The sequence below is a fragment of the Macaca mulatta genome, chromosome 1 (genome assembly GCF_049350105.2).
Source record: "Macaca mulatta isolate MMU2019108-1 chromosome 1, T2T-MMU8v2.0, whole genome shotgun sequence".
Taxonomy (NCBI): domain Eukaryota; kingdom Metazoa; phylum Chordata; class Mammalia; order Primates; family Cercopithecidae; genus Macaca; species Macaca mulatta.
Genome location: NC_133406.1, coordinates 129,010,091 through 129,036,358, shown reverse-complemented (window position 1 = coordinate 129,036,358; position 26,268 = coordinate 129,010,091). Strand labels below are relative to the sequence as shown.

At 46.1% G+C, this 26,268-nt stretch overlaps 2 protein-coding genes across 13 annotated transcripts in view; one reads left to right on the top strand and one right to left on the bottom strand.

The window, feature by feature from the left end:
• Positions 1–5,209, top strand: part of CEPT1 (choline/ethanolamine phosphotransferase 1) — a 46,181-nt gene extending 40,972 nt beyond the window's left edge. For all 10 annotated transcript variants that reach the window (XM_015148072.3, XM_077951406.1, XM_015148086.3 and 7 more), the window contains exons 6-9: positions 2,440–2,571; positions 3,045–3,203; positions 3,683–3,808; positions 4,412–5,209. In XM_015148072.3, the coding sequence (XP_015003558.1) occupies positions 2,440–2,571; positions 3,045–3,203; positions 3,683–3,808; positions 4,412–4,531 (537 nt within the window). In that variant the 3' untranslated portion in view covers positions 4,532–5,209. The remainder of the gene's footprint in view (positions 1–2,439; positions 2,572–3,044; positions 3,204–3,682; positions 3,809–4,411) is intronic.
• Positions 5,210–7,422: 2,213 nt separating this feature from the next.
• DENND2D (DENN domain containing 2D) lies at positions 7,423–25,072 on the bottom strand. Of its 3 annotated transcripts, none has more exons than XM_015147011.3 (12): positions 24,789–25,072; positions 20,109–20,284; positions 19,102–19,214; positions 18,393–18,462; positions 17,616–17,693; positions 16,340–16,480; positions 14,682–14,830; positions 12,266–12,443; positions 9,416–9,457; positions 8,936–9,020; positions 8,368–8,607; positions 7,423–7,925 (listed from the first exon to the last, which is right to left on the bottom strand). In XM_015147011.3, exons 1-12 carry the CDS (start codon positions 24,844–24,846, stop codon positions 7,849–7,851), a joined length of 1,407 nt encoding a protein of 468 aa, XP_015002497.2. In that variant the 5' UTR covers positions 24,847–25,072; the 3' UTR covers positions 7,423–7,848.
• Between the last annotated feature and the right edge of the window lie 1,196 nt (positions 25,073–26,268).

The window sequence follows — 26,268 nt, the reverse complement described above, 5'->3', positions numbered from 1 at the left end:
ATATTTTCTTGGTAGCTCATTTCATCACTAATGTAGGGGCTAGATGTTTCTTCATACTCTCCCAAAACAGGACTTCTACATAGAAAGTAAGAGAAAGGGAGATTTTAGTCTTCATTTAAAAAATATGTATTGAGCCACCTACAATAACCAGGGCTCTAGAGAGTGTACAAAATCAATGCAAATAAAATGCATCACTCAGGAGCTTATGTTTTGGTGTATATAGCTAACATATATGACAAAAGTGATGAGAACCTTAAGAATCTATGATGCTTTGCTCCTAGTTTGCTTCCTTTGTAATCCAAGCCAGGTACTAATTTTCCTGGCTTTTCTAATGTTTGTGTTTATTCTTTGAAAAGGCAACGATTTTTACGATCCCAAGGCAATTTCACCAAATTATAAATACAGTTATGACTCTCATTCAGTTCATTTATGACACAGACGACTATTATACAGAGATGGTACTTATTTAGTACCCTGCCCCTAATACAGGGCTGCCCCTGTGATAGAATAATGCTTTGCTTCTTTTGGAATCTGAGAGAAGTATAGTATTTTCCCCTTTGCCAGAGAGATCCTTTGTCTCTGTGGAGTCAAAAGTGGGAGGGGTGGGAAGAGAGTCTGGGAACCAGGAAACTAGCCACAGTATTGAGTTTCAGCCAGGTGCATCAGATTGAGAACGCAATGTCCCTAGTTTATTGAACAAGAGCAGAAAAATCTCTTGGAGTTCAAAGCAACCATGGTGTTGATTTTCTCCTTTATTGAAAACAAGTTTTGAACTTAGACTGCAGAGATTGGAGATTTAGGGGGAGAAGATAACCATTTAGGATAGTTTAGGACTTGACTTTTAGGTTGACCTAGTTAATTTCAGAAAATTTAACACTGCTTCAGTACAACTTAAACTTGAACATTTGATTTCAGGTTTTTTTCAGAGCTGCATTTTTGCAAGAGGTAACGGAGTTATCTAAACAAAGTGAGTTCTTGAGAGTTTTGAAGAAATGAAGTATCCAAACATTAAGATTTATGTCTTCCAATCTTAACTGAGGTTTCCCATATAGTAGGAAGTGCTACATTTGCTATTTGATTTTAAAAGTGTAGATAGATGACAGCCATACAAAGTGTAAACAGCCCTAATTAAAATGCTTTCATTGTGACCAGGCATGGTGGCTCACACCTGTAATCCCAGCACTTTGGGAGGCTGAGGCTGGGAGATCACTTGAGTTCAAGAGTTCGAGACCAGCCCAGCCAACATGGTGAAACCCCGTCTCTACTAAAAATACAAAAATCAGCCAGGCCTGGTTGTGGCCACCTGTAATCCCAGCTACTCGGGAGGCTGAGGCAAGAGAATCACTTGAACCCAGGAAGCAGAGGTTGCAGTAAACCAAGATCACACCACTGCACTCCAGCCTGGGTGACAGAGCAAGACTCTGTCTCAATTTTTTAAAAAAAATTTTTTTCATTGTAAGAACTCATGGCTTATTAAACCATTGGGGGCTTTTGGAATCTCGTTTCTATAATCATTTGTTTCTATTACTAGACTACATCATTTATTTTATTGTTACTTTCTTTTCAATCCATACTGGACAAAATTTGAGACCAAAAAAGCTAAAGGGAGGGGTGCAAAAAAGAAGAGACTCTTAAATGATTTTTAAAATTCAGTACAAGTGTATTTCATTTTAAATGATGGATATTGTGTTTTCAAGATTAAATGCATGATATCAATCCACTCTGTCCCCCATACTTCAGGTAAATACATTTTCAGTATATTTTATGAATATATTATTCACTTTTCTGAAAAGTACGTTTAAACTTTAAAATTTTGGATGCATAGTAGTAGAATCTGTTTGAATGTACTTGACCTGTTTTTTCTCCTGCATGTGAATGCCTTCTTAGTTGCCTTCTGCTTTTACTGCCTGTATCCTAACAATTTGGAGTTGGGAACTCTTCTGAATAGAAATTTTGTCTTCCATTCTCTGTACTCTGCAGATTTTTATATCTAGTTGCAACATTTCTGTTATGCTTCATACTTCCTCACAACAATTATGAATGTTCTACAGATTTAGAGGTAGAATTCAAAAACATACAAAGAAAAAGGCGAGGTGCACTCCTTTTATTAAAAGGCCAGAACACATCCTGGTTCACTGTTGCAAGATCTCTGGGATGCATTAGGTGAATCTATCTTAACTTGTGACACAAGTTAATAAAGTTGAATGTGTGTTTTTTTTTTTAAGGTTGATATCAGAAGTGAAACTAATTTCTAAATAGTCTCAACTCTTGAGACTTGCTATATTGCTTATAACGAAGAGGAAAAGGAAACTTTCATTACTTTACATATTTATGTAATTGGAGGGAATGGAAAGTTTTTGGGAATATGAATCAAATATTAGACTTTTCTTATTTTAGTTTGTATATGTTTTAATTGTTTTCTCTCTCTACCCATTAAAGATTCCAGTGCTGAATATTCAAATGAAAATTTTTCCTGCACTTTGTACTGTAGCAGGGACCATATTTTCCTGTACAAATTACTTCCGTGTAATCTTCACAGGTGGTGTTGGCAAAAATGGATCAACAATAGCAGTAAGTATGCCTTAAGATTTTCAACACTTGTTTACACTAGGACTTGGTTTTGTCGTCATTTTGTTTTTTATTTCAAATGTATAAAATCATTTGTTAATTTATAATTTATACATAGCCTTTAAAGAAACTAATGTTCAAAACTTCAATTTTATATATACTTACCCACATTTATATGCTTTATATAGTCATAGTTTTATGCATACACACACACACACACACTTATTCACATGTTTTTTAAAGTATGAGCTGCTTTGTAAAAATAAGCCTGGTCTCTCAAGTGAAATCTTCAGTTTGTACCTAATCAATTTATGCTGCTACTTTTCATTAGCTCTTCTAGTTTGTGATTTATAGAAATTGCTGCCTATCAGGTACCATGAGGTTCCTGAAAGTTTGAGTTGAACTGTTCTGGAGCAGATCCATGCAGTATCTGATGAGTACTGAATACTATTAACTCTTCTCTTCACTCTGTACAGGGAACAAGTGTCCTTTCTCCTTTTCTCCATATTGGATCAGTGATAACATTAGCTGCAATGATCTACAAGAAATCCACAGTTCAGCTTTTTGAAAAGCATCCCTGTCTTTATATACTGACATTTGGTTTTGTGTCTGCTAAAATCACTAATAAGCTTGTGGTAAGCACCTGAGTTTTTATTTGTTTTGTTTTTCACTTTTATCTTATTTTGGTTTTATGGCCATAGTTTTCATTCTGTGCTTCCTAAATGGTCCTAGAGTTTGCCCTCCTCTAATCAGAATCTCTTGATATCAACATGTGAACTGTTTTTACCCTTTGTGAAGCTACAATTTGAAGTTACTGGAAGTTCTTGGAAAACATACAACTTTTCACCCTTTTTATCCACTGTTTAATTTGGTTGTTCAGTTTATCTACATTCTTCAGTCTCAATCTGGACACTCAAATTAAGGCTCCTTGTGAAAAGCATCTTTTGGCGGGTTTCTCAGACACATTTCTTATTGTTGGGTTTTTAGTTTTGGGAATTCAACAGCTATTCCTAAATAATTACTGGAAGTTGATATCTGAGCACAATATGATTTACTCTGTAGTCCACAATTGTCCTCCTATGAAAATGCCTACGTTATTCTGTTTTATTCATAGGTTGCACACATGACGAAAAGTGAAATGCATTTGCATGACACAGCATTCATAGGTCCAGCACTTTTGTTTCTGGACCAGTATTTTAACAGCTTTATTGATGAATATATTGTACTTTGGATTGCCCTGGTAGGTATTGTACTAAGTCTTATTTCATGGTTTGAGGATTTGAAGGTTGCTTGTTTTCTTATTTTGATGAGCCAGTCATGAGAGAGAGTTCATATAATTGTAATGATTTGGAATGTCAGAAATCCACATAAATGGGGCTGTGTGAGAGTTCTATGACTTTATATTTGAGCCTTTTAGTTTTTGCATTAATCTTACTAGTCCTGCCTACATCAGGCAGGGCTCATAAATTGCAAATTGCTGACTGAGTAAAAAAGCATGAATCGGCATACTACACCCTGTGGGCCCATAACCTGTTTTGGTAAATACAGTTTTATTGGAACACAGCTATGGCCATTCATTTATATATTGTCTTTGGCTGGTTTCATGCTACAATGGCAGAGTTAAGCAACTGTTTCAAAGACAATAAGGCCCATAAAGCTTAAAATATTTGCCATCTGTCTCTCTAACAAAGAGTTTGTATGTGAAGGAAAGATTGCAAGGAAACTGAATTATTGTTTAGAATAGAAGGTCAATCTGCAGAGAAAACAGAGTCCACTCCTCTTTACTTTCAGGAAGCTTAGGGAGAGCCTAAACGGGTGCTGAGAATGTCTCTTTTCTTTCCAGGTTTTCTCTTTCTTTGATTTGATCCGCTACTGTGTCAGTGTTTGCAATCAGATTGCGTCTCACCTGCACATACATGTCTTCAGAATCAAGGTTTCTACAGCTCATTCTAATCATCATTAATGATGTAATTGGTATTATATAGGAACACCATGTTTTCTGCAGGAAGGAATCTGAACATATTAAGGAGAATGGGGGTGGATAAGAACAAATATAATTTATAATAATCAATGTTGTATAACTTTTATTCTTTATTATTGGTAACACTCCCTAACTATCCTGTGTGAGAATGGGAATTTCAAGTCCCATCTTGTAAATTGTATATGTTATCATGCAGGGTTTGGGCCAAGAAAGCATGCAGAAAAAAAATGCCATGTGATTGTAATTATCCTGGATTCAGAATAACATTGTGATGGGGAGCCAGATCCACAGTGGTGGGGAGTTCTAATGTTGACTATTTGCAGGCCAAAAGATGATTGCTTTATAATTTTAACAAATCATCGTCTTTTAGTAACATCCTTGTTTAGTGTCTTCTCAAGCTTTCTTTACTAAGGAGTTCAGCTTGTGACACAGATACATCCCACTAGCTTGTGAGGTGGAACTAGTAATAAAGACCTTGAATTTGGATTGAAAGGTTTCCTATTTTTACATTGTTGAGGAAGTTCTTTTTTTTTTTTTTTAATTGCTCAAGAAATGATTCTCTCACAGGCTTGGGAAATCCTGTTAGCATGCAGAATAATGTGGTAACTTTGTCAATTTCCCATTTTATTTTTTTAAATAAATATATGATCTGAAAGCCAACTTTTTCTCAGTTTTATTCAGTGAAAAGATAAACTAAGTTTTAATATTATTTTTTTAAATTTAAGCAAAATTTATTTCTGTTCTTTAATAAATAAGAAAATTTGGTCCACTGCATTGTTCTAATGTGTCTTGTGACATTTCTATTTTGTAGAAACTTTAACTTTAAAAAGGAGAACTATGTTCATCTTTCCTGTCAGTGGTTTTTTTGTGTTGTAGTCATCACCTATGTAATTATCAGTCACTTAGAAATCTCAGACCCTTCCCCTAAATTTTCAGCAAGTGCCTGGGCCTCTCTAAGGGGTTACTTTGTACTCTCCTTTTCTGGCACTCTCCTCTTTGGTATCTGTACTATAGTTTGAAATGGGAACCAGATATGTTTCCATTTTATACAGATAATTCAGTTGCTTGAAGAAGAGGAACACAGGAGAAAAGATTTAAACTATTGGCTAAAATGAATGTCTTATTATTGATTTTCATCTATATCCTGTCCCATAATCAGGAATAAACAGTAGCTACACTGTCTTGTATGGCAGCCAGAGCGCTCCTTGCTTGCACTTTTAATGATTCCATCCATCCCGTGTAGATTGGATTAGCAAGGAGAAGTAAACCTTTAATTTCTTTGCCAGACTATATTGGGAAATGAAAATCCATCATTACCTTTCCTTGCTAGCAATTGTTCCAATATCTGGGATAAAGAAGTACATACAGGAAAATGTTAGGGCAGATCAAGTATTGAAAGGACAGAGCAGGACAAAGGAGGAAGGATAATTCTACTTGTTTGGCAAAGTTACATCAGTTGTCTTACTGACACATCGGGTATTATCTATAGTGGAAATTGAGGCCTGGAGAGGTTAAATGGCATGCCAGTGTCAGTTGCTATTTTTCAGAACAAAAATTAGAATCCAGATTTGAAACCTGGTGCAGTGTTCTCTCCTATACTATACTGGGCTTTAGTAGGCCAAAGCTCTAAAGCAAGATATTGAGGGCTAATTGAAATATGTTTATTCTCTTACATTCTTTTTCAGCATAGATGGAATCTGAAAAGCACTCAGATATTTAGTGTGTGTGCATCCTTCAGCCCTAAATACAGCATTAGCATCAAATCAAGGGTACATTTGTAATAAGCCTCAGCAAACCTTACCTGAAGAACCTTTTAACAAAGTGCAGATTTCCAGGTCCTATCACTGGAGATAATTTGGTATATTTGTGATGAGGCATTAGAGGGTGTTTTCACAAGATTCTCAGGATTCCAGTTCCTTTTCTGAAGCCTTTGAAGGTACAACCATATTTAGGCACCACTACCATAAACTACCAAAAAAAAAAAAATGTAATTCCTAGAAGCTGTGAAGAATAGTAGTGTAGCTAAGCATGGTGTGTGGACAGTGGGACATCTGCCACCTTCATTAGGTCTCTGCACTCCCAAAAGCAAATTACATTGGCTTTAACTTCAATATGCCCTGTTCCACCCTCCAGAAACTTTTGTGTTCTTTGTACAGAATTTAGGAACTTCTGAGGGCCACAAATACACCCATTAAAAAGGTAGAATTTTTGAAGATAAGATTCTTCTAAAAAAAGCTTCCCAATGCTTGAGTAGAAACTGATCTGATCAGGTAGAGGTATCAAGGGAGGGGAGACTAGGTGACCACTAAACTCCTTCAGACTCTTAAAATTAGGATTCTTTTCTCAAAGGGGAAGAATGTCAGTGCAGAGATCCCTTCATCTTTAGCTAAAGAATTGAACTGTGCTGCTCAAAATAAAGATCAGTTGGAGGTAGGATGTCCAAGACTGAAGGTAAAGGACTAGTGCAAACTGAAAGTGATGGGGAAACCGACCTACTTATGGAAGCTATGTAGTGTTCTTCACAGGCTGCTGTTGGCTGAAATTCCTATCCTCAAATTACTCTAGACTGAAGCTGCTTCCTTTCAGTGAAGAGCCTCTCCTCCCAGGATTCTGGAAAGCACATCTGACTCCAAACCAAGGACTTGGATGCCCTGTGTCAAGTGCTGCTGCTGCTGCTTTTACCAGTATCTCTTACCCTTCCTCTTAGAAGAAGTAGAGCTGCTGCCCCCCATGATTCTATCACTCCAAACATATCCCCAGGTTCAGGACCACCATGGCCAGGTCCTCCACTTGTAGTCCACTTGATTCTCATATTCATTGCCTTATTTTCCTCATTCTCCACCCGTAGTAAAAGCCAAAGACACACATAAAAATAAGATTTTCCTCTTTACTCTCATCCTTACACGTCCATAGACTTCTTCATGTGGAGAGGCTGAGCCTTTCAAATACAAAGTGTGTTCTCTGTTGAAGATGTTATAATGATGGGAGAGGGCAGTTGCAGCAGCTTCTAACCAAGTGTCTACAACACATGTACTACTGTTTCCTACCTGTCACCTCTGCAAAAAATGCAGCTCTGAGCCCAGTTCTGTGAGCATGGTGTCAGAGCCCTCCAAAGTCCTGAGAAATCGATACCAGGGATCCAAATGTCAGACACCAATTTGAAGCAATACCTGGATACCAAGACTCAGAGTGAGGTTATGGATTTGGGGGGCTGATAGCTTTGCTGATCCTGCCACACTGGCAGGGGCTGAAGTCCAGAAATGGTGTGTAGCTGTAGTCATTCTTGTTCACCACAGCTCTTATTTCACAGTTTTTTCCCTTGGCTGCTTCTGTTTCTTCTGTTCCTCATATTCAAGTATTTTCTGTTGGAAATAGCCTGTGGGTTCAGATACAGGTGTTAGAGGCATCTGATCTGATCAGGCAGACTATAATGAGCTCAGGAATAAGGATCAGAAATATCCTGTCTGCTCCCCATACTCCCATCTCTGCTGGGATGTCTCTGGCCTCACAGGCTTCTGGAGATCCAAACATTCCGTTCTGTCCAAAAAGGAGCCCATAAACAGAGGATAGATACTTAGCAGGAATTAGCTCTAGATAAAAGGGCTCAGTCCTGTTGGCTAATGAGTAAACCAACTTCCACAAAATGGCAGCCCATTAGACATTTTCGTAGGTTTCGGGTTATGTCATTTCAACTCCACTAATAAAAGTCTGCCTACACCTATTTTGTGGGTTTCTAAAGAGAAGTATTCTTTCTTTCCCCTCCTTTTTATTCTAGAGGTAACCTTCTATGGGCTTAGACTGATGGGGACTGTCACTACCTGCAGGAGGATTCTTGCTTTTCTCAGCTTCCTGGATGAAAAGTGAGAAGAGCTGTGTCTTCACAAACTTCTTCACAAATCGGCGGTTGGTCTTGGAGGTCAGAGCCTTACAGAAGGATCGTTCTTGGAAGTGGCCTTGCCCATTTGCCTCCCGCTTGATATAGGAAGCATAATGACCCACAGTCTTGACAAAGAACTGTACAAAAGGGCCTGAAACATGCTCGTTGATTTGTTCTGCAGCTGCAGGAGATATAAAGGCCATCTCAGAGGGTAGCAGAAGGATGAAATTACCCAAACTCACCTCCAAGAATGGCTTTCATGCAGGCTGAAAGCTCCTGTGGAAAGCCATGGGGTAGGGTTCATAATAACTGAAATGGCGATCTGGGTATGGGTTCTCTGCCATTACTTAGGAAGAATGCAATCCCAAATTCAGACTTGCCCTAGGTTCTAGGCCTCTAGGGCTGGTTCTAGGACTTCTGAGTGAGTTCATTTTAGTTCTGGAAGGGAATGATTGAGAATCACACCCTTGCACTCCCTGGAGAGACCCAAAATAAGAGTAAGGACTTACTCTTTAACTCATTGATCCCCTGACCGAGAGAGTCTAAGATGCCATCCTGAAGCTTCGGTGGCAGGATGTCTTTTTCATCACCAACCTAGAAGAGGACGGAGCTCCAAGGTCAAGCAGGAAGGAAGTGTGGAGTGAAGCGGGTTGGCAGAAAAGCATAAGGAGGGCGTGAATTCTACACCCCTACTCCACCCACAAATAATCAGCCACATGGGACAGAAACAACACAAGCTGTTTCTTGGCCTTTAGTTTGACTCTAGACATTAGCAAGGAATCCTCTCCACCCTGGTGGTACTTGGTTTTTATCCCTTGCTTAAAAGGCACTATCACTGATTGTCTTAATAGTGAAGCCATCTGTGTTTATATGTCCATGGGCTCCCTGAGAGAGATGCGGTCTTTTTAGCACAGATTCTCGCTCAACAAAGAACTTAATGTGGAAACTAGAGTGGTAGACCTGCAGGGGATCTGAACCCAGACACTTACCGACATTAAGAAGGTTCCTTCACAAAGATTGACCAGCAGGACCTGAAATAAACATAGACTGGCTTTCTCTGGTCCCCTTTCTTCATAGACCTCTAGAGGATTTACCATCTTGATTTCTGCCTGTGGCTGTATCTTTCAGCCCAGGTAGCAACAAAATCAATATCTTCAGTTCTCATTTCCTGTCTAGCATTCTCCTTTCTCACCATTCCCCTCTGGAAATCTCAGTGGGTGTTTGTAGGAAGGGAGTAGGAGAAAGAGCTAAGGTAGAAGGGAAATACAAGATGGAGAAATCACAGCCAGTCACTCCCTTAATAAAACATTGCAGAAATTGCTTCTACCTGGAGCATTTAGTAGATTGCTCACATAAGTGCTTTACACATTTGATCTCAAGCAACAGTCTTGTGAGGCAGATACCATCTCCATTTTGAAGATGAGGAAACAGACCCAAAGAAGCTGCCCGAGGTCATACTATACTGCTAATAAGAGAACCAATTTTTTTCCAAGCCTAGACTGATATTCTTGAGATGACATTCCTCTCTCTCTGATTCCCCTTCAACTCCCTGCTCTCTAGAACAGAGACCAACATCTTTTTATTTTTTTTCATGCTTGCAACAACTTATGTACAATTTTCTATTAGAAAAACTCCCACCAGGCATAGTGGCTCACTCCTGTAATCCCAGCACTTTGGGAGGCCGAGGCGGGTGGATCACGAGGTCAGGAGATCAAGACCATCCTGGCTAACACGGTGAAACCCCATCTCTACTAAAAATACAAAAAATTAGCTGGGCGTAATGGCGGGCGCCTGTAGTCCCAGCTACTCTGGCGGCTGAGGCAGGAGAATGGCATGAACCCGGGAGGCAGAACTTGCAGTGAGCAGAGATTGCACCACTGCACTCCGGACCTAGGTGACAGAGCGAGACTCCATCTCAAAAAAAAAAAGAAAAAGAAAAACTCCCTCACAGCTTTGGGCCTTCCAGCAGGAAACAGCAAAGGAAAGAAATGAGCCCAGGGTCAACAGGAAGAGGAAAGGAAGTGAGGAGACCATGTGTCTACAGTCCTCAGGTAAGATAAGCACAGGGCTGGAACTGCCCAGGGAGCCTTCAGTCTAGACCAGAGATTACAAATAGGCACCCTGCTGGCTGATTCCAACCAGTAGATCTGTTTCTTTGATCCTTACAGTATTTTTAAATAATTGATTTGGTTTCCAATATTTGGACTATCTCACATAAAATTTGGATTTGGGGCTTTTCCTGAAAAGTCAGGAGATCTAACACTGGGTCCACATTTCTAAAGGACAACACTCAGATGGAACTGAGCAGCAGTTGCCTGCTTTAGGCAGGGAATGTTCCCACCAGTTTACTGTAATTTCCCAAATCATGTGTTGGTCATTTAAATGCCTGCTAGGCCTCTCTTCCATTTGTGACCCTTGGTCTTGACAATAGAGAGAATGATCCCTCCATTGTCCCTTCTTCCAAATACAAGGAAAGAGAGTGGAAAGTATGCCAAAAAATAGAGCATGCACTGTAATTATCTGTCGTCAGGGGAGAAAAGTTGAACTAGTCCAGGCCTGAAACCACTTGTATACATAGGCTCAGATGCCTTCATGGAGGGAAGACGGTTCCTTTGAGGGATTGGGAGGAAAGTGTGTGTATAAATAATTTGTTTTTCAAGATTGTTCCCAGAACTCTTTCCAGTATTTGGGCATATTATTGTCTGTGGAGTAATCCCTTACCAAAAGCCAGAGTCTGACTGGCCATCAGGAGAGGAGCCACGGCTTCCAGGGAGCTGGAGCTGCAGAGTCAGGAAGTTTCATAACTTCTGGGGTTGGGACATTTAAATGTTTATTGCTAAACATGGGGCTAATACTCTGTCCCAGTTAGTCACAAAGCTAAGGCTGGTTCAAAGGGCACGTGTACTCAGCAGTCCTAAGGAAGGATGAGGGGCCAGTGGAGCAAAGAAAGGAAACAGCCTTCTTCTTTACTTCCCAGCAATAGTTTCTATAGGAGGGGATTTGGTTTTGTCTGTGCTAGGTTCCACTGTTGTCTGTGTGGCCTTGGATAAGTCTCTGGAGCTCAGTAATCTCTTGGAATGAGTCAATGGTTATGGCCAGGGCAGATATTCCCAAGTCCCTCTTCTGGCTTAAGATATAACAACATGCTATCTTTTGAAAGTCCCTACTGACCACTCTAAAGCACATGCTTTGAGTTATTTTTCCAACAGTGGGGATAGATTTATGCTTTTAATGCCCATTTTCACAACTGAGTCCTCTGGTTTGTCTGGGGCACTGCCAAGATGTAAGAAGCTAACAAAATGAAAAAGGATTCAGACCTGTATCCTCATTAACCCATTTAGCTCTGAGCTACTCAGAAAGATGACTTGCTGCATTCTTAAGACTCACAGTTTGCCAGAGGGCCACGTTAGCTCACTTCCAAGGAATTCAAATACATTCCAATGGAGTGTGTGTTGTATAGACCAGCTGTGTCATCCATTTGGATGAGATGGGACACCCCGAAGACTGTTCATCAGGGTCAGCTGGCATGGAACAGTCTGATCACCCTTGAATAAGCTATCCGCTGCGCCTTATGCCTAAAGGGAAATCCTTCAGAAGGGAGCCTGCGTTTATTGAGCATCAACTGTGTGTTGGGTGCCAGGTTAGGAGCTCTATGCAGGTGGTTTCCCCCAGAATCCTTAGGAAGTGACCACTGTTATCCCCATTTTAGAGATGAGAAAGCTCAGGCTTAAAGAGGTAAGGTAACTTGCCCCTAATCACACAGCTGTAAGCAGCAGAGCTGGGATCTGAATCCCAGTCTACCTGGCTCCAAATCATGCACTCTTCTTGCCACATCATACCTCTTCCATAGGGCTGTCCATGACCTCCTGCTGGAAGCGCATTTGTACTCCAACCATGAAGGGGGTGGGGCAGCAGACGGTGGCCAGAAGGCTCTCAGGGACAACAGGGATGTAGGTGTGCGCCCAGCTGAAGGGGTAGAGCAGCGCAGCAGCAGCATGGATGCACTGAGATAGGGTGCTGGGACAGAGCACAGAGGATGAGAGTCAGGAGGCCCCTGCACCTCCATGCTACACACCTGTCATCGCCCACCACCAACAGCAGCTACAGCAGTGCTGCCCGTGCCCATGGCAGAAAGGCAAGTCTGGGGGCCATGCTGGTCACAGAGCTTGAATGTACATTGCTGGGAGGGACGGACAGAAACTAGAGAGGCCAAGGCTTCACTATCAAGAGGGGGACCTCGATTTGACCCTTCTTTTCCCAGTTAGTCTTCTCAACTTACTACTGGCCAAAAATAAAAGTGACTCCGAAGAGAAGAGAGAAGAAGAGTTGCTTTCATTCAAGGAGATAATTGATGGAGCCCCTATCCTGTGCTCACAGCTGTGAGCCTACCTCACAGATGTGGATACCAGGAAGAGCAAGACACTGACCCTGCTTTTAAGGAATTCGCAGTGTAGTTAAGAAACAAACAACTAAGTAAGCACTGGAGGCTCAGCCGAGAGGCAAAGCCTTTTTACCTTCCTATGTCTATCCAACCTCACCCCCAGCCTTTGCCCCCACACAGCCCCCTCTGGGCACTCAAGGGTGTTAAAGATTACCAGGTTGCTGCTTGAGTAGCTTGGGAAATTCCCAGGTTCTAAGAACCTCTGCTCAGCAATTCCTACACGGAAAGTCCCACAAAGGTGGCTCCTCAAGACTTTCCAGTGAAGCATTTCTCGTCACTCCTGCCCAAGTCACAACTTGGACCCTACTCCTCTCGCCACCACACACACAAAGTCCCACTCTCTGTCTTCTCATTTCTCCCCTGGCTTTCATGGCTCTTTCCTCCAGCCAAATTGCCTCAAAGTCAAGGCCAATAAAAGCACAGATGCGGGAATCCTTGTTTCAATTCTAGGTTTCAAGCTAGCACTTCCTGAATTAGCAAAATTGCGTCTCTGAGAGGCTAGCTGACTGGAAGTCCCCTCCCTGGATAAGCTTCAGGGAGCTGAAAAACTCAGTGTGGGAAGGAAGTGGGGAGTGGTAGGATTTCCCTGAAGAAAGTAAACGTCTGAGAGGTAAATCCTGCCAACCTCCACTTTCCAAACACTGATCTGAGGAGGAAAGGCAGAATCCCAGCTCTAGCCACACAGGAACTTCTGGTTTCCATTCAGGGCTGGGAGTGAAAGAGCTGTTTCCAAAGCAAAATATGATGTCACTCCCTTCAAGGATTACCTACAACTAGTTCCTTTTTGGTTATCACCCATTTTTACAGAATCTTCAACACAGAGACCCCACTGGTTGCCCAAGTTTCCTTTCCTCTGAAACCCATGACATTCACCTGACCCTTTGACTTCTATTGAGTCCTCAACATCCTTTTCTTCCCTAAAAGATAAAAGCAGGGTTGTCAACCTAAAATCATTGGTTCTCTGCCTCCCCAGATATGAATAGAAGGTCCACCCCACCCCTACTGTTTTATGACTTTTTTCATTCTCCATTCTATTACGTCTCCCCATGTCCTTCTCAGATCTGAAGCCCCTAAGAGGTAGAGACTATGGCACAATAGTACCCTGCTTCCACTACACACAGGGATATACTCAACTGTGAGCTTAAGAATAACAGCTAGCATTCAGCAATATGTGCTTGGCAGGGTGTTAGGTACCTAATGTGCGTTATTTCATTTAATCCTCACCACAACCTTATGAGGTAATCACAATCATTATTTCCATTTTCAAGAAGTTAACAAACTAACTTAAGGGGAACCTCATAGCTAAAAGTAGAAGAACTGGATTTGGACCTCCTAAGTCTGCTGAATCCCTGTGCTTTCAACCACTATATAATTCTGCATCCCCTTCAGGTGAAGGGAAGTTTGTATTTCCCAATGCTTGGCATCTGGCAAACAGTTGACACAGAATAAATGTTTGTTGAATGAGTATCTACCTCCTGCCCTGTTCTCCACCCTCCCTCAGCCTTGCAAGGGCAGAATCATGTCTACATCCACCCTAACTGGTCCCACCTGAGCTGTCCCAGGAATACTTCCTGTCCTTCCCTTAGCTAAGTCAGGAGCATTCCTCAGGCCCAGGCAGCAGTCCTGTGTGGAGGAAGAGGCAGTTTGGGTGGTTCAAAACAGCTGTTTCTCTTGGTTTAAAGAACAAGGAGCTAGAAACAGGAGGGTGGGCACATGGGCCCTACAGCCCATTTTCCTTGGATAACCTCCGGTCTGTTCCCTTGAACTCAGGGATGCTGGGCAGTTCAGGTGAGCAGTTCAGGGGCTGGGCCCACCTGAGACCTTCCGCCAGGAAGATGATTTTTCTCTCCAGCACAGCAGAGGCAAAGATCTGAAGTATCTGTTCAAAACTGAGACAGTGCAATAGAGAACTAAAATCCACATGTTCTAGGTGGGAGTCCAGGGGCCGTGTCAGTGAAATGAACTGTGGGGAAACCAGAGAGAGAGAAGGTGTCACTACACTGCAAGATCGTGCAGACCCCAGAGTGCTGGGCCTCTACCAGCCTCTATTCCTTCCCCAAGGAGTGAATTTGACCCTGTCTCTCTTTCCCCTGCTAATTGGCTGGAGGACAGCAGTGATGTGATCTCGAGTATGGCCCATAACGTCCCGCACCCTCCCTCACTCGCCTCCCTGAGCACACACCCCTCTCTCACTGCGCTTCAGCACATGGGCTTCTGTTCCTTGAGCAATTCTATCTTTTCTGCCTGCAGCCTTCACTGTGGGGGCCCTCCTCCTGCACTGCTCTGCTCCCTTCATTCTTACCTTCTTTCAGGTTACAGAGGCCCCCCCTTGGTCGTGTGATACTTTCCCATCTTCTTCTTATGTAGCACCATGTGTTTTTTTTTTCCTTTCATCCCAGTTACATAATTTCTAATTCAACATGCACTGGTGTGTTGGCCGGGCGCGGTGGCTCAAGCCTGTAATCCCAGCACTTTGGGAGGCCGAGACGGGTGGATCACGAGGTCAGGAGATCGAGACCATCCTGGCTAACACGGTGAAACCCGGTCTCCACTAAAAAATACAAAAAACTAGCCGGGCAAAGTGGCGGGCGCCTGTAGTCCCAGCTACTCGGGAGGCTGAGGCGGGAGAATGGCGGGAACCCGGGAGGCGGAGCTTGCAGTGAGCTGAGATCCGGCCACGGCACTCCAGCCTGGGCGACAGAGCAAGACTCCGTCTCAAAAAAAAAAAAAAAAAAAAAAAAACATGCACTGGTGTGTTTATTTAACATCTGTCTTCCCCAGTGGACTTATAGCTCCAAAAGGTCAGGGACCACATTCATTTTGGTCACTACTGTATTCCCAGAAAATGGTATAGTTTGGCACACAGCAAGCATTCAGTACTAATTTTTCTAGAAAGTGAAAGTTTCTAGCCTCTCCCCTTATTTTCCTGTGGGGAAGCCAAGTTTAAACGGGCACAGAGACTATTCAGAGTTCCAGGGGTCAGGACTGGAATTCTTAGAACAGTGTTCTACCTGCTGCCTCAGTGTGCTTGGTGCCTTAAAACAACAGCATTCCCCCATGCATGGGTGGAGACTCGGGGGTGGGGATGGATGATAAGAAATGGACAGATGGAGGCTGTAAGGTAGAGACAGGACAAACAAAGGAGAGTGGAGTGGGGGTGGGGGCAACTGGCAGTCTGGGGGCTGAGGGAAAAGCCCTTTATAGCACCAGAAGCCTCAACTTACATGGTTTGTTTATTATAAATAAAAGTCTTGGTGGCTTGAGCAGTAACTAGGTGCTTGTGGGTATCAAGTTAGAAGGATCAGAAAATTTGGGCTTGATTTCAACTTTGTTCATTCTAACCAAGTCCTAGTCCCCATCTGGCTCAGTTTCTCTGTACTTTAACCCGGTTAATGGAAGAACAGTGGTAAGAGGTGCCACAGATGCCTACCCTCTCCAGCTAGGGACGGTCTCACCCATTTTGCTAACCCACCTCAGTGCCTGAGTCGGGGATGAAGCTCTTGAGAGTGACAGTCTTCCCAGGAGCAGGGAAGGCTGCCTCTCGGAGGCCCTGCATGAACGGGTAGATGACAGCCATGGAGATCTGATGTCTCTTCTCCACTTCATCCAGGATCTGCAGAGAAAAGAACCACGGGAGGCACAGCTCAAAGGGACACTATCGGGCAGGTGGCAGAGACTCTACATGCCCCTGAGCATCATAATGTTCCCATACTGGTCCAGCTGGTCCTCATGTATCTTCTAGGGCCCTCCACGAACTGGTCTCTCCCTCCCTGGCAGAGGCTGGGCTCATGCTAAATAATCTGCAGTTTATTTCCCATGTAAGACCTGCTTTTTTCCAGCTTCCTTTTTATTATCTCTCTACCAGTCCACATTCTTCCCCTCTCCTAACACCAACATAAAAGCACCTCCCTGGGAAGTCATCCCGGAGTAAACTCACCACCCATGATGGTACCATGTCCACTCATGCTGGTTGCAGCAGGAGGCTAGAAGCCTAAGCCTCTTGGTACCACTCTGTGTCCTCCAACTCCCACTATAGATTCCCGGGGTCAGAGACTGCCTCCATCCCTAGGAACACTGCACAAAGGAATTCTTTACCCAAGCAAAGACTGACAGAGTTTCCTCCCTTCCTCCTCCAAAGGTCCTGCTGGGGTCAGAGCATAATGAAGTACTTTCTGGTCACCAATGGATGGCATGGCCCCCATGGATTCTGCTCAAATCCTGACTCAGATGCACTGGCACTCAAATTAGCTCCAGCAGAAGTCCTGGGGACCTCAACTGTTCTTCTACCCTTGAAGGAGTCAGAATGGGTCTTATAACTCCTTCATATTTGTTTAGTGCTCTGCCTTTTATAACAAGTCTTCCCATATATCACCTCATTTATACCTCACACCACCCAGTGAGATAGGAAGGTGAGATTATTATATCCATTTGACAGATGAGGAAATTGAAACTCGGGGCAGAAGTTTCTTCCCCTTGTCCTACTTCAACTACTTTCTTACCTGGCTAGAGCGGGAACAGTAGCTGTCTCTGCAAGGAGTCCAGTCCCCTAGATTCAATTTCCACTTTTCCCTTAAGTCAAGTGCATGCCCCTTTGCCTCAGTTTTCCCAAGTGTACTTTAAAGCTGGTTCTGGCTATGGGAGAAGAGCTCCACTAAGGACTTAGGTTGCACAGGCAGGGTTGGCAGCCAGAGAGAGCCTGGAAGATGGGCAGGACAAACAGGCCCTGAGGAATCCTGTTCCATCCCTACCTTGGAGAACAAGCCGAAGCAGCCGATGCAGCTGATGATGCAGTACACTTTGGGAAGGCGAGGGCCAGGGCCAGCAGGCTGGGGAGGGACAGAGAGGCTTCTTCAGTGCTGCAGCCTCCCCAAGGGTTTCTCCCAACTGGTATGAAGGAGCACAAGGCTGAGGGCTGGGGAGGGGGAATTTATGGGGAATGGTGGGTGCAGCAGGGAGGTCAGAGTGGCCACCCCCTGGTGAGAAATCCCAAAAGAAGAAATCCTTGAGGGTACTGAGTGAGTTGGTGGGCAAGTGCTGCCGCCTTCAGTGCCAACACAATCTAGGGTCAGCAAAGAGGGGAAGCAAGTGTGCCTTAGAGATGAAGAAATGGCTAAGGAGGAAAGCACTGTGAAGGTGACTTGGGGAATCCTCCTGAGACTTGAGATTTGAAACTAATTGTCCAAATCCCAGCCTCTGCTCTGGGAGGCTCCAGGGTCCAAGGTAAGCAGGCCTGAGTAGAGCAGCAGGGAGAGGAGTCAGTTGGAGCCTCTCACAAAGAGGAAAGTTATCAAAAGCCGGGGAGAGCACAGACCAGAGCCTGACCAGCAGGGGGAGAAGGGGCATCAGGTCCTCGTGCTTGTGGGGCTGCAGAGGGAGCACTAGCATGGCAGAAGGTCCTGGGCTGTGCTTTCTCTACAACTGGTGCTGCCAACAAGCCTGTACTTTTACAGCTAAGGCTTGAGCAAGCCCAGCCATGGAGCTGAGCAGACTGCAGAAAGGAAGGGGCAGTTCTGAGCTGCACAGACCAAGAGGCGCCTGCAGTATCCAATCTTTCTGCTCCCATCCACATTGGTCAGAACGAAGGAGAAGGTCTCCCTAAGAAAGAGCAGACAAGGCTTGATTTGCATTGCTCACTGGATTCTAAAACAGAAAAGTGGTCAGGATTAGAGGGTGGAGAGGAGGGCAAAGCGGAACTGCTGATTAATCATAGGAGTAAGGGCTCACTGGTGTCGAGCCCTAAACACATCATCTCATCTAATTGTCAAAACAACTCTTTGAGGCAGGTTCAGTTATTATCCCCACTTTAAAGATGAAGGAACTAAGGCCAGAGGGTGCTTCTTCTTCAAGGCCACTCAACTCATAAATAGTGAAGTCAAAGCTCAAGCAGTCAAATTCCAGGGCTCGTGCTAGAAGGGTCTTTGCTACATCGCCTTCTTAGAGGCTAACTGCTTTCTGCTAAGTCCAGCTTGGGCCAGTAGCAGAATTAAAAGCAGTAACTATTGCTTCTAAGACAGGTGGGAGAATCTGGCTCTTTGGACAGAAGTGACTGATCAAACTGATAGCTAATATCCTTGGCCTTGAGGGACCCCAGGCCGGATGTTTTCAAATGAATCGATTACACTCCTGGGCTGAAATCAACAAATGACAACAGTGAGGGAGGCTACAGGAGCCACAGAACTCACACATGTTCCTTCTCTCCAAATCCAATACCCTTGCTCAAGGCTGAGCAATTACCTGGGATACTCGGTGAGTGATGCCCACTCATTCCCGTCTGGGAAGCAGAACAAGGGGATAGCTTTGAGTAGCCGTTCCTCCTCCTCCTGCTGACCCCGAAGCAGGTTCTCCCGCTACAAGGAAAAGGAAAAGACAAGTGGATGTGAAGCTGGGGGCAGAGGTAGGAGGAGAGGGCTTCAGAGCTGGTGGGTTTCCTTTGAGGCTCTAAAGCAGTCTAGGGATAAGCTTCTCCACTAGCATAGGGGTGAAGGGTGCCTTTGCCCATCACTCTGCACAGTTTGCATTCTGGATCTGGTTGGAACAACTCCAAAGCTGAAACAGCCCCTCCTCAGTCAACTCGACATAAGCTTGACTTCGACCTCAGTATTGAGGATCTACATAGAAAGGGGACAGGGCCATGTTGAATATAGAAAGGCCCTGAAATGACCCAGGCCTCTGAGAGGACAACATCAGAGAGGCACCACATCAGAGAAGAGAAGCGGCCAGCTCAGTTGGCACACCTCCTAATGAGAAGGGTTAATGAGGATTCCCACCCCTCTACCTGGTGCAGGATCAGACAAGAAAGAGTCTGATGCTTGGGCTCGGGCAGAGGGCTGTGCCTGCCTACCAGTTACATGACTGCCCCACTCTTTCCTTCCCACACATCCCAGAGAGGGGATTTATTCTAGGAGGTCTGGCAGAAGGTAAGCTTCTCTACAGAGAAGGGTGACTGAAAATGGGATTTGGAAGACCTATGAGGTCCCCTAAAAGGCAAAATATCTAGCCTAGTTTCCCTGCTAGGAAGCCTAGGTCAGTCCCTCACAAAGAAGTTAGACCTAGATCCTGTGGGTGATAACAGAGGACTGGGGCTGTGCTAAGAAGGAAATGGAGAGCAGCGAGCTCAGAGCTCAGGGCAGCTCCAGGCTCAAGCCCTGGTAGGGTGGGGAGAAGGAGGTAGAACCCCCACCCCTACCACCTTCTAAACACCCTAGTCCTCTGACTGGCCCTGCCCCTCCTTCAGTCCTTACCTTGGGAAATTGGTAGGTGATTATAGGCTCGTAATCATCCTGTGAACGCTTTTTTTTGAGAGAAACCACAAGAAGGTATTCAAAGAAGTGCTGCCCCCCAGCAAAGTTGGGCAAAGAGTGCTCCTGGGCCCTTTCTGGTTCCTTTAAAGCTTCCCCCGAATTGTCCTGGGGCGGTCCTGAAACCAAGACACCGGAGCCCATTTAGTATAATCTCATTGATCCATTCCTGGAGTGGAGTCTGTGAGAATCTGGGTGACCTCCACACCTCAAGGCCACCTTGCCAATGCTGAGATACCTGGATACTGGCCAGCACCACCAGTCACTCAGGATCAGGGCCAAATGGGCAGTTTCCACACCTGCCCTGGTAGACTTGAAACCATGGGGAACCAAGCAGAGGAAAGAAAACACTGACGCAGAAGCCACGGAAATGTGCTGGAGAGGCTGCATGGAGGCCAAGGCCCCAGGGTGCCACAGACACTGCCTAACCTGTAGGGTGCTTCTGGCAATCCTGGAACAATATGGCCTGAGAGTTTAGGTCATACTAAGTGAATAAGAACAGGCACAAAGGGCATGTGACTGTGACCACACTAGCCCCACAGAGGGCATGACCAGTTCTTAAAAACCAGCAGAGGAAGCCTCCTGGCCCAGTCACATGGGGAACCATGTGGAGGCCGAGATATAAAAGTAAGAAGAGGAAGGAGTATTTCAAAGAAGAAACAGTCCCGCCTAAGAGGGTCACCCTAAAAACAAGGAAGTGGGCAGTCCAGTCCTGACCTGCTCGACGTCGGAAGAGCCTGAACACCCGGCCTACCACTTGTCCTTCCATCTCTGGGCCTTCAGGACAGAGCACACTCCCCTCTCCCCTAACACAGACAGACTGGTGACAGAAAGCCTGAGAAAGGGGCTGCTTCGGCCTCCAGCCACAACTCCGTGAAGCCAAGCCACGCGCTGTCTTCCAGAGAGGGGAGAGAAGTTTCCATCCTGTGCACCCAGTAGTTGAGCAAGAAGGATGTGACGGGACCCAGGAAGGCAGCAGCAGCCAGCACCAACAGAGTCAGCATCCTGGCACTGCAGTGCAGATCTCAGCTCCTCCCAAGGGCCTCAGGGTGTGGCGAGAGAAAAGGTCAAGAGCAAACACCTCTGGCTGAAAGAAGCCAGAAAGGTCTGGCTACTTCTGGGCTAAGGATTTTGAATCTGGGCTGCAGATTGTGCAGAGAGTTTATTTACAATCTTAGAACAGTGGACAACAGTGGATAGTGTCAGACTGTGGGCAGTGGAAACTGGCTGGTCTCAGGATAGGGATCCTATATCTCCATCACTTAGATTGCTGACCTTTCCCTTCTCAACTTGGTCAATGGAAGTCAAAAACCCCAGCAGGGCCACCTGCTGAATTCTAGAACTTCCAGGACTTCCCAACCTAGAGCACATGCCCAAACACTCTCTGCAGCCGGGATGCCACTGTCCTCTCCTGATTGAGATAAATAGACTTGGCCTAATAATTATCCAAATAGATTAATTCTTACAACAGAAGAAAGAGTTCTGGAAGTCAATATCCGATAGCCTCCTTTCCTGATGGTGCAGTGAAGAGCAAAACCCATCTCTAAGCCCAGAGTTCGTGATATTTGGGAAATAGCGACAACGGTGAATTTCACCCGATGCAGAGTTCTGTCACTGGCACTTGTTCCAGGGTTCCAGCAGAGTCCCTCTTCTCAAATAGGAAGCACTAGCTCAGGAGACTGTCCCCAGCTCAAGATAGGGGACTGACTGCACCAGCAGCCTGAGGGTGATTGTGTGGCAGTGGAAAGCATCCGGGTGATCTCCACCCAACCCCCACACCCGCTCAGCCTTCCTCTGGATCAGGCCAGGTCAGCCGTACTGCCCAAGCTACAGGCAGAGCTGCTAGCCCACTGCTGTGTCTGGAGACTAGGTAAGAGAGAAGGAATAGCAAAAAATCACCTTGGATTCTCACAGAAACCCCTGAATGAGTAAATGCAGAGAAAGCTTTTGCCAGGAAGCTGCCTCAAAGGGAAAGCAGGGGGCAAAAGGGGTTGGCGCCAGTGTTTGCCACTCCTACTAAGAATAAGCAGCCTTCTGGAAGAGAGTGGGGTGCTAGGATAGGGAAAACAGCTGCTTTGCCTCTAAGAGCTCTAGACCTGGCTTCTGTGGGACTAGTAAAAGCCAGGACTCATGGATGGCCAAACTCATTTACAGTAAAGAAAGGTGTTCAAATGCTGTAATGGGTGAGAAGAGCAAACCAGAACACTTGGAGCTGGCACCACACCTTACTTGCAAGCTACACAGACTTGTTGCACAAGCCTTACCACCTGTCTAAGGAACAAGCATCTTCCTGATACAGATGGGGACACTGAGGCATAAAGTAATTCAAAGGCTATTAAAATTGGCAGGATTTGTTGGGAATGGGGATTAGGAAAGCTCCACATCCATGCTCCTGCCTTCTGGATGCATTTGACATCAAATATCCCACAGAGGTTTTCAAAGGACATTGAGAAACAGAATCTTGTCACTGACATTTTCAGATTCTAACGAAATTATGCCTTTCCCCAAATCCTTTGGGCTGCATTTTCAGATCATTTTCTTCTGCTTTATCAGGAAAGCCAAGAGAATAGCAAAATTAAGAAATCATTGACAAAAGAAAGTAATTAGACTTTTGGGATGAGGCCCAAGAAATGCAGCAAAAGACTGTTTTCTCCCCTCTTTCAAAAGGGGTTATCCACAGGAGAGAAAAGCATAAGAGAAAACTAACCTCCATCAAACTCATGTTTCATATAAGGTATCTCATTTAACCTCCAGTGCCCTAGAAAGGAATTATTTTCCTGAGTTTTAGTTGAGGAGGGAGTCACCTTTTCTAGGGAAGTCAGGAATCTGGTTACACTTGTTCCTCCACCAGAAAGCCTCTCCCACAGACACCTGACTGAAGTCCCAGATCTGTCCAGAATATAGGTGAGGGGACCTTCTGGAACCTTAATCTGGGAAGCTGGCCCATCCCTTCCAGCTCAGGTGCTCTCAAGCCAGGACCACCACCACATCACTCCTTGTCACCAGGATACACACACACACACACACACACACACACACACACACACACCCTCCCTCCTAATACGCAACTGTCCTGGGGCCAAAAAGGCAAAGAGGAAGGGGGAGAATCCCCAGGCAGGTGGAGGATGGTATGGAAGATGAACAGGACACACGCTCCTGGCCAGAAAAGTATTAGGCCTCAATTCTTACAGTTCCTCAGTATCAGGAAGCTCCTTCAGGCACAATCAGGAAGTGCCTGGTGTTGGGGCAGGGGTGGGTGGGAACAACTGGAATGTCTCCTCTGGGCTGCAGGGGGCAGACCCCTTCCATTCACACAGATGTCCCAGGGTCTGGGAAGACCAGGACAGACCAGGCCAGTGCTCTCCAGAGAAGACAGAATGTTAGCCTCATCCTGCCTTCTGCTCCCACCACTGTATGGTCCCAGGCCTCTGCCCCAAACTGTGGTTTCTGACCTCTCCCTGATGGTGCAGCTGGAATGGCCAGATATTGGAGATCTGTGTCTAGAGAGGACACTGCAAAAGGAGAAGGGGCAGGGTGTGGCAGAAGGAATGGCAACAGGATGAAGAACAGAACACTCGTAGAGGTCACTGCAGTTCAAAGAAGGGCGCACTGACCTCACTCCCTAAGGTCTTCCCAACTCTGGGGCTTGGGCTAAGAGAGGGGCTCACTTGGCCTCTTTGGTGTGCCAATGTTGGAAAGGGCAGGCTGTCTGGGAATGGCCCCTGCTCACTTTCTAATCCACTCTTTGCTCCTCAGACGGTAGGACCTCTAGGCAAAGTATCTAAGGGTCATGGCTGCTCAGCCATAGGACTGGCTAGTGGTAAGTCACACAAATATTTGCCGAAGGAATGAATAAATGAATGAATTTCTAACTGCTCTCCTTCCAACCCCAGGGCTCTGCTAAGAAAGAAAAGAAGCTGCTGCTTTAAATTAGCAGTTGACTTCTAATTTAATCCCCATAATCCTGGACGGGGGAATTATGTCCATTTCACTGTTGCGGGGCTGAGGGAAAGGGCGACACGCTGGAAAGCAGCAGCTGTGCAGGTTCTACCGCCGCTCCGCTGGAGGCCACACTCTGAAGGGCACCTGGCCGCAGGTGGGTTGGGGTGGTAACGTCATCGAGGAGACCTGTGTTTGCGGCCGGTGGCTATCTGCGGGGCAGGGGCAGGGGCAGGGGCGCTGGCTCCGAGGAACTGGGCAAAGGCCACGGAGGAGTCCCAGGGCGGGGAGATGGGGTGGGGCGGCGGGCACGCCGGGAGCTGAGGCAGTGCCTCTGGGAGGGCACCACAACCGGGGCGCTTTCAGGCACACTGCGGTTGCACCACAAGCTTCCTGGATGGAAGGACACGTGGCCCCGGGGCCCCACAACGGTTTCCTGTGTCCCGCCGCCTCCCCCTCGCCCCCGCAGGCCTGGCCTCGCCGTCGTGTCCCGCCCCCGCCCCCACCTCACCCTCTTCCCCTCTCCCCGCGCTCCCTCCCGCTCTCCTGCCCCCGCGCAGCCTCCTGAGTCCCCCTCCAACTGCTCCCGGATCTCGACGCCCCGTGCCGCCCTCCCCCGGGCCCCAGCCGCCGGCTCCCCGGTGCCCACGCCGTCCCCGCGCGCTCTCCCCGGCCGGCACTAACCCCCATGGCCGCGCTTCAGTCTCAGGCTGGCTCGAAGGCGGCGGCCGAGCCCATCCATGGCCCCTCGAGTGCCCGGCGCCCGCTCCCAACTCCGCGCTGGCCCCGCCCCCCTATCCTTGACCTCCTCGGGTCCGACACTTTCACTTTCACGCGGGGGGAGGCCTAGGGGACAGGTTCGGGGCGGCGCGGCGCACCTTCCGGGCTCCGGCCCAACCCCCGGCCTCACCTGGGCGGGCCCGCTCTGCCCTCGCCCTGGGCAGGGCGGCGTGGGGTGGCAGAGGGCGCTCGACGCGCGTCCGGGACTGGGCGGCGCCACCTCGTTCCCACCCTCCGTGGGGCTCCCAGGGAGGCTTGACTTAGCGAACCCCCTACAGTCCGCAAAAGCGCGTGTCCTGGCTGAAATCACCGCCTTCCAGGTGGCTCCAAACGAATCCCAAAAGAGACAGTTTTCAGTCCTCACACCTCTCAATCCCTCCACCTCTCCCTTTGCCACTGCTTTAGCCCCTCGACCATCTCCAGGTCTCTTGCCCTACTTGTCCTCTCACTCTTGCGGTTCCTCAGGAGGAACTGGAGATGCGGATTAGGGAGCTGACCCTGCCTTCCATTCAAACTTGGCCTTGAACAGACCAGCAAAATGGGGGTAACCCCTCCCCTTACACGGAAATGTGAAAGTTCAGGAATATAGAAAACTTTTTGTAGGTTGTTACATAATACAAATTCAAGGAACGATTATTGTCATAATTGTTGCAGCAGTCCCCTCTCCCCTTCTAATCCTGAGTTTCAATGCAGCCTTTCCGCTCCTCCCTTTTCACATCTTCATTAACTTGCAAATATGTCCAGGCTTTAAACTTCAGGTATCAACCATGACATTGTGGGTCTGCTAAGCCCACTTCCTGCTGGAAGATTTGCCCTAGTTCCCCGCTTCCTCTCAGAACATTTTCTGTAGGGCTGGGAAGTGCAGAGTCCATCTGGGGTTGCCTTGTTTACAAGGTTTTAGGGTCCGTTTCAGGAGGGGTAGGCAGAGGGAAGAAGGTACTCTGGCAGAAATACATCTGGGATCTGTGGGCCTGACTCCCAGACCTGCAGCCCTCTTTCCTCTCCTCAGGCATGGCCTTCAGGTGACTCTCCAGTCACCACGGGTGAGCCAGAATTGGTTATCCAGCCCTAGTATTAACTGTCTAGTCTTAGCCCAGAGGTTCTAAAAGTTGACTTTACTCTGGCCGTATGCAATTTTGCACTTAATTACAGTCTGTTGCTGTTCCCTATTCTTTGTGTATTCCCTTCCCTTCCTCAAGTACCTTTTGTGGCCTGAATCCATGTCTTACGCATCTCTGTGTAAGAACAGTCGTTGCTCATGATAAACTTGTCCAATTGATTGAATATTATTGTGCCTTAACTTCCCCAGTCTATTTTGTGGTGTTCCCAACCAAACTAACTCCCTTTCTTTAAAAACAGATGAAGAAAACTGTGTACATGTGCA

Excerpts from the sequence above, each read along its gene's own strand:
- DENND2D (XM_015147011.3), bottom strand. The coding sequence starts at position 24,846 with ATGGATGGGCTCGGCCGCCGCCTTCGAGCCAGCCTGAGACTGAAGCGC. Across the intron at positions 18,463-19,101 it reads TCACTCACCGAGTATCCCAG|GGAGACCTTCTCCTTCGTTC; the intron begins GTAATTGCTCAG and ends GCTCTTTCTTAG. Across the intron at positions 17,694-18,392 it reads GATACTGCAGGCGCCTCTTG|CCTGCTGGCCCTGGCCCTCG; the intron begins GTCTGTGCAGCT and ends GTCCCTCCCCAG.